The sequence below is a fragment of the Alligator mississippiensis genome, chromosome 15 (genome assembly GCF_030867095.1).
Source record: "Alligator mississippiensis isolate rAllMis1 chromosome 15, rAllMis1, whole genome shotgun sequence".
Taxonomy (NCBI): Eukaryota; Metazoa; Chordata; order Crocodylia; family Alligatoridae; genus Alligator; species Alligator mississippiensis.
Genome location: NC_081838.1, coordinates 9,783,913 through 9,790,834, shown reverse-complemented (window position 1 = coordinate 9,790,834; position 6,922 = coordinate 9,783,913). Strand labels below are relative to the sequence as shown.

Below are 6,922 nucleotides of genomic sequence, written 5' to 3'. Positions count from 1 at the left end.
TCCATCCAGGGAGACCATGGTAGTATCAGTGTTTCTCATTCCCTGCTCACTACCATCTTTTCTTACTGACATTAGAAGATTAGCCACCTTTTTCCCCAGAAGAACGGGGAATTTTCTCTGTCTTGTGAGACACCAACCGGCAAAAAATTACTTTTTTTCAACACATGGGCAGAGATGCACCTTGTTGTCTAATGAAAACGTCCACACTGGAAAGCACCAGACTGACCTGCTCCATCAGTTTATTGGAAAGACAGAATACAAATAAAGGTAAATGCAATGAATAGAACAGCAGCAGGAAATGATGAACTAGATCAAATCTGTACATTGGTGGCTCGCTCTTCTCCACAAACAATGCAGGGGTTGAGCCAGTGCACACAGTTGGGATGCCATGCATGGTAGAAATTGAAAAGCCAGAGATTTCACATTTGCAGTTGTTCCATGCCTGTTTGAGGAAAAGCTCTGAATAGTAAAGGGGGGGATTTTCTTTCTTCACTAAGGATTTTTTTTTATGCCATCTCTGTTCACAAACGATTGGGTCAGTACGTACGATGTACTGACGATGTGCTCCCAAGTCCAAATGGCATTACAGTGCCGGGTTAACCAGGCCTACCTAACCCAGGAGGAAAAGGAAGGTGTGAGAAAAGCAGCTTTGTGAAACTACAGCACAGGTAAGAGAACAGCAGAGAGGAAAAATGCTCCTGGCAAATAGCAATGCAGAAAATCCCCTAGGGGTCGAGTACTGATTGGTGTTTCCCTCATTAGGCAGGGCAGTGAGGACTTTAGGTGCTTATGATCAGTATTTGGCTCTGTAGGAAGTGGTGGAGGATACAAATTTGACATTGGAGCTCCGTCCACTTCCAGCACTGTATCCGTCAGCGGGAACACAGGGTGCACATATATCTCCAGCGCCTGTAACGATGCTTTTTCCAGCACTAGTGCTACACATGCCTCCGCTGCTAACTAGCCCACCGCTTCTGAATAAAGCTCTACTGCTAGAAGTGTATCCGCCTCCAAAGCAGGGGTTGGTATCGTGCACAATCCCCCCCTGGGATCTGCAGACAGCTGCAAAGGAAGCCAGAGATTGTAAGTAAGTGAATGCATTTCATTGGCAAAGGTTAATCATGGGGGACTGCTGAGAAGGAGACTGGTCTGGTACTTACAGATGTTCACAGGGCACACACCTTCGCCACCCAACCTACGAGGATGGGAAGATGAAGAAAGCGTTAAAATGCAGCACGTAGGAATTAGGCATATAATATGCATTATATATATGTGGTCCCTACCTGAATCAGCTGCATCTTGACAACCTGTGATACTGCCAACACATTAGGGACTTGGAAGTACTGCAGTTTGACTGCCTGGTGTGCATGTGCATTGTTCATTTCTTATTTCCCTACTCCCCCGTGCCTTATTCATGCGGGAAACCCAATTGGCAAAATGGCCCAAATCACCTGAGTGCATTAGGACCTTGAACATCAACCATGCCACAGAAGCTCCTAACCCTCTTATGTGCTTACAGAAATTTTCCTAAATAGTTCTCAGTGGAGGGACTTGGCAGTCTAAGGACCATGCCTTAGAGTTCAGGCTGAAGGATTCAGGCCTTAGCTGCACCAGGTGTTTTAAACAAATTGTGGGCAATGTTTATCAAGGTTGTGCCAAGCACCCACCTGTATTCTTCCCCTTCCAGCAGCTTGCGGTAGGTGGCGATCTCGATGTCCAGCGCCAGCTTGACGTTCATCAGCTCCTGGTACTCCCGCAGCTGGCAAGCCATGTCTTGCTTGGCCTTTTGCAGGGCAGCCTCCAGGTCAGTCAGTTTGCACTTGGCATCTTTGAGGGCCATCTCGCCACGTTCCTCAGCTTCTGCTATGGCTGCTTCCAGTTTGCCTCTCTTTGGAGAGAGGACACGCACATACTCAGGAAAATGTGCTCTTTCCCGAGAGCATCTTTTTTGGGGCTGCAATTTGCCTACTTTTGGATTCTGCTTGAAGAACTGCTCAGGCGGAGATAGCCATCTTGGAACATCTCCAGAGCCACTTCGTGGTCAGCTGGATGGAGGACTCCTTCCTCATTAGCATTGCCATCAACATACTCAACATACAGACTCCCATTATACTCGGATTCCCTCGCATTCAACCTTGTGGACCAAAATCCATGATATAGATCTTTGCTGAGAGCTATTCTAAGTCTTGCTGTCTAAGACGCTGAAGAGAAACATGACCACTGGTTGAGATTTTCAAAGCTGGTAAAGACCATTTAGAGACACAATTCCATTTGTTGAATGGGTCAGCCCTTGATTCTGCTCGTTTATGGCCTTATTTTAATTTGGTTGCATATTCAGAGCCATAAAGAAATCATAAATGGGAGAAGGCCTCTTTTGGACTTCTAAGGGGAAACATTTCACAGCACATGCCTCTGCTGCTTGAGCCAAAGGGATAACTCTGTTAGAAGCAAGGCAGGTTTAGGTTGCATATTAGGAAAACTTTCTCACTAGGAAGATGGTGAAGGTTACCTAGAGAGGTAGTAGAGTCTCCATCCTTTAAGGTTTTTAAGGCCCGGCTTAACAAAGCCCTGGCTGGGATGATCAAGTTGGTTTTGGTCCTGCTTTGAGCAGAGGGTTGGACTAGACCTCTTGAGGTCCCTTCCACTCCTCATTTCCCATGATTTTCTAAGATATAAGTAATCCACTTTGATCTTCTTGTGGACCAATTACTATCCAAGACCCTAGCAGTTCTTCAGAACAGTCAAGCAGTACTACATAATTTTCAGTGGAGGTGATTTTTATTGCCTTATTGCTGTGGGACAATTTTAAAATCATCACCGAATAAAGTGGGACCTTCTCAAAGCAGCCTATATATTATAAGTGATTGATCCCTTCAACAGGCTTTGCCAGTGGCTCAGGCTTACCTGGGCCTTTGCATTTTCAAGTTCTCCATTCAGTCTTTGAATCACCCGGCTCAGCTCCATTATCTCGTTCTTTGTGTTACGCAAATTGTCGCTGTGTTTCCCAGCAGTTTCTCTCAGCTCCTCGTACTTAGGGGAGAGAGAATTCATCGTTATAATGAACGTCAAAAGAATGAACAGACACTCTTAAAAAATACCAAAAGCTACGGAAATTGTAACAAGCTCCTTTTGGGTCGGCAGCAGTATTTGGCTGCGGGATCTTGAGTGCAGATCTCTGCTACTAGGATTAAGGAGCAACTCCTTCAGACGGTAGCCACAATAGGCTGCTGTCTTCTGTGTGGACCGTAAATGGGGATGCCGCACGGGTTGTGGAAACATAGCGTCCTTAGGCAGGCAAGACAATCAGAGGAAACCGTGTTTTGGAAAGTTTGGTAAATCCAGATTGGAAATTTAAAATATTTGTGTCAATCCAGCCCCTTAGCAGATGTACATGGGTGTAGCTCTGATGAAGTGAAGTGTGCAGAGATGAGATTTGGGCCCTCTCTCTTGATCGTGGAGACTAAATCATAAGAGAATGAGGGAATATAATGGCATACAATGGATCTCTTGAGTGGAGAGCTGCCTCCCTATATTCTACTCCCTCCATTAGGCCTGGAAGAGGAACTGTTTCGCTGATGAGTTCATTGCTAGAGCCATACCTCTCACAAGCATCCACCACCCCTGTCTCTCTAGGTTCGCCTACCTTGCTGTAGTACCAGGACTCTGCATCAGCTCGGCTCCTGTTGGCGATGTCCTCGTATTGTGCTTTAACCTCTGCTATGATGTCATCCATGTCCAGGGCCCGGCTGTTGTCCATTTGCACAATGACGGAAGTGTCCGAAATGGAAGCTTGGAGCTGAGCAATTTCCTGCGGGAGACAGACCTCGTCAGGGAGTTTTCCTTGCTTCCTCGGTCCAAAGGTAACGAGGCGTTCTGCGTCCTTCATAGCTTTGGCTCTCACCCAGAAACAGGGAGAGGAATTGAATGGGTTTTAACATGAGGGTGTATGTAACACAGTGCAAGTCGTACTTAACGTGGCCAAAACCATGTCAAAAACGACACAATGCAAATCAACACTGGGCTTTGTGGTTTCACCAAGAGTCGCACATGGAACGAGTCCATTCAGCTAAAGTTAGGGTCTCCTGCCTCACCAGGCCAGGCCTTCAGCTGGTATAAATTCAAAGCAATGCAGATGTTTCCCATTCACACCAAACTTGGGCTCTGGCTCTTACCCATTAGCTCATCTTTCCAACTCTATATTCAATTCAGATGTCATTTTCAAAGGATACTATGAGAGTTTGCCATCAGACTCCCAACAAATTTGACCCACTACGTATCATAGAAGTTGATTGAATCATAAAAGAGTAGGGCTGGAAAGGACCTGTGGACGTCATGTCATCCAACCCCCGTCGGAGGGAAGATCATCCTTATCCAAACCACCCCAGACAAGCCCTAGTTTAAGTTGTTTTCCTCTCCTCTTAAAAGATATCCCATGGACTGAAGGGAGTAGGAAAGGTCCCTACCTCCTCATACAAGTTCTTCAGGAAGGTGATCTCTTCGATGAGGGACTCTACCTTGGCTTCCAATTCAGCCTTGTTCATGTAGGCACAATCCACGTCCTAAAGCAGGCCGGTTAGGCAATGAGAGAATTTTCCAGGAAACATAATATATCTATTAATGCTAGAAGAAAATGCAGTTAATCACTCAGTCCCCTGAATCATCACTTGCCTAATTTTATCATAATTTCATTTTCTTCCAGTGTAATTTTCTTCCTTCCTTTCTGTCTTTCAAAGTTAAAAATCAATGTACATAACTGGCTTCTTGTTTGTAGTAAGCTGGCCTTGGTTTGGGTTATAAATGACCTGCCTCTTACTCACCTTTTTAAGCATCACAAATTCATTCTCTGCACATGCTCGCTGACCGGTTTCCTCTTCGTATCTGATAGGGATATGAGAGAGGGTCACGTTATACTTAGTTTTCCATCTTGGAATAGATTATGGGATCTGTTCCCTCTGCACCGGTATGAAATAAAATACAGTATCTGGCAGAGTTTCACACTTACTTTTTCTTGAAATCCTCCAGAGTTTCCTGCATGTTGCTCAGTTCTGTCTCCAGCTTAGCTCGGTCCCCTGCCAAAACCTCCAGCTGCCGCCTCAGGTTATAGATATAAGCTTCGAACATGGGCTCGATGTTACTCTTGTAACGCTTCTGCTCCTGCAGAAACCTCCATTTGGTCTCCAGCACCTTGTTCTGCTGCTCCAGGAATCGGACCTGAATCCAAAAGAAACAGAGCTTGCTTGAAGCTTTTGAAAGGATCTAACACGCCAGACGGACTAGAAGCAAAGAATTACTGCTGACTCTGCAAAATGAAAGGTAAAATGCATTTGCTGCATCTGACAGGTGTTCGGCAAGGTGGAGATCATAGGAATCAAAAATATTTTGAATGCATCTTCTGACAACCAGGCTGTTTAGAAAAACGCAGAACCAGTTGCTATTACAGAGATTCATAGATTGTAGAGTCGGAAGGGACCCCGAAGGATCATCGTGCCCGACCTCCTGCCCCAGGCAGGAAAGAGGACCGAGGTCAGACGACCCCAGCCAGGTCCCTATCTAGCCTCCTCTTGAAGACCTCCAAGCCAGGTGATAGCACCACCTGTCTTGGCAGCCCGTTCCAGATTTGGGCCACCCTTACTGTGAAAAATTGTTTCCTAATGTCTAACCTGAATCTACTCTCCATTAGTTTGTACCCATTATTCCTAGTTATTCCTAGGGGTGCCCTGGTTAATAGCACATCTCCAATTCTCTGTTGTCCTCCCTTGATGAACTTCTAGGCTGCTACAAGGTCTCCCTTCAGACGTCTCTTGTGAAGAGATGCTTTGGGGTTGTCCCATGTACCTTTGAACAGCTCAGGACCTAGACAGCTGATGACTCAGGACCTCAGAGATGACTTTACTGAATTACCCGGAGCATAAAAGCTGGTGTAAGCGAGGGAAGAATCAGACCCTCTATATACAGTTTGAGAAACTTGACCCTGGTTCTCAGTTGCACTATGGCCATCTTCTTTACACACACCTTAAAGCCCTCTGACCTTGTTAGAGTCACGTAATGTGGCCCCAGGGAAAATCAGGCCTTATCTGAATCCTTAGGCTGAAATTTTGGACCGGAGTATTCCTGCCCATCAGCCAGCTTTGAAAATCTCAGCTTTCATTTTCATGGGGAAAAACAGCTCATGGTGACCACTGTCATCTCACCTTGTCAATGAAAGATGCAAACTTGTTGTTGAGGGTCTTGATCTCCTCCTTCTCCTGGTATTTCACAGACTGAAGATTAGGGTCAAACTCCAGCTTGAGAGGATGGAGCAGCTGTTCGTTGACGGTGACTGGTGCAATTGGTGGACAAGGACCAGAGAAACCACCAGCTCCGTACCCAAAGCCGGCAGCGCCATAGCCATATCCCAGACTGTACCCATATCCGTATCTAAGAGGAGGACAGCTCCTGACAGCTATTCTGGGTTTGCAGGCCGCTATACCACCAAGGCTTCGGCTACCAAAGTGTCCTAGCCCTCTGTAGCCCACACCACCGCCGTGGCAGGAGATGGTGCTAACTCTGTATCTCTTCACATTCCTTGGGATGACAGCTGAGGAAGAGCTGAAACCCCTCACGCCACCGCCGCTGGAGCTAATGCGATAGGATCGGCAAGACATGGCCGCTGGAGTGAAGGCAAAGGCAACGCTGGAAAGCTCGAGCTGAGAGCAAAAATGACCCGGGTGAGTCTCCCTCTAACACAAGAATGGAAACTTTCCCCTTTTTATCTGCTAGGAGAACGGGCTTCAGCTGCATCGTCAGCCCCAAAGCCCATTTGTGATGGTGTTTATGAGCTTGGGGTGTTTGGTAACCATCCCATTTACACGTTTTGCTGAGTAGTGACTTGAGATGCTCTTAAATGCGTATCACGTTACATTGGAGGCCCATTTCATTGAAG

The 6,922-nt window shown here is 46.4% G+C and overlaps 1 protein-coding gene across 1 annotated transcript; it reads right to left on the bottom strand.

Moving 5' to 3' along the window:
• Positions 1-222: 222 nt before the first annotated feature.
• Positions 223-6,723, bottom strand: LOC109281564 (keratin, type II cytoskeletal cochleal-like). The gene is made up of 9 exons (XM_019481058.2): positions 6,192-6,723; positions 5,003-5,211; positions 4,818-4,878; positions 4,464-4,559; positions 3,644-3,808; positions 2,905-3,030; positions 1,668-1,888; positions 1,161-1,195; positions 223-1,062 (listed from the first exon to the last, which is right to left on the bottom strand). The coding sequence occupies exons 1-9, from the start codon at positions 6,642-6,644 to the stop codon at positions 794-796; spliced, it is 1,635 nt and encodes a 544-aa protein (XP_019336603.1). The 5' UTR covers positions 6,645-6,723; the 3' UTR covers positions 223-793.
• Positions 6,724-6,922: the final 199 nt, after the last annotated feature.

Coding starts and splice junctions, on each gene's coding strand:
- LOC109281564 (XM_019481058.2), bottom strand. CDS start 6,644: ATGTCTTGCCGATCCTATCGCATTAGCTCCAGCGGCGGTGGCGTGAGG. Junction 1,889..2,904: donor TTGAAAATGCAAAGGCCCAG/GTAAGCCTGAGC, acceptor CTCTCTCCAAAG/AGAGGCAAACTGGAAGCAGC. Junction 1,063..1,160: donor TGTGTGCCCTGTGAACATCT/GTAAGTACCAGA, acceptor CTTCCTTTGCAG/CTGTCTGCAGATCCCAGGGG.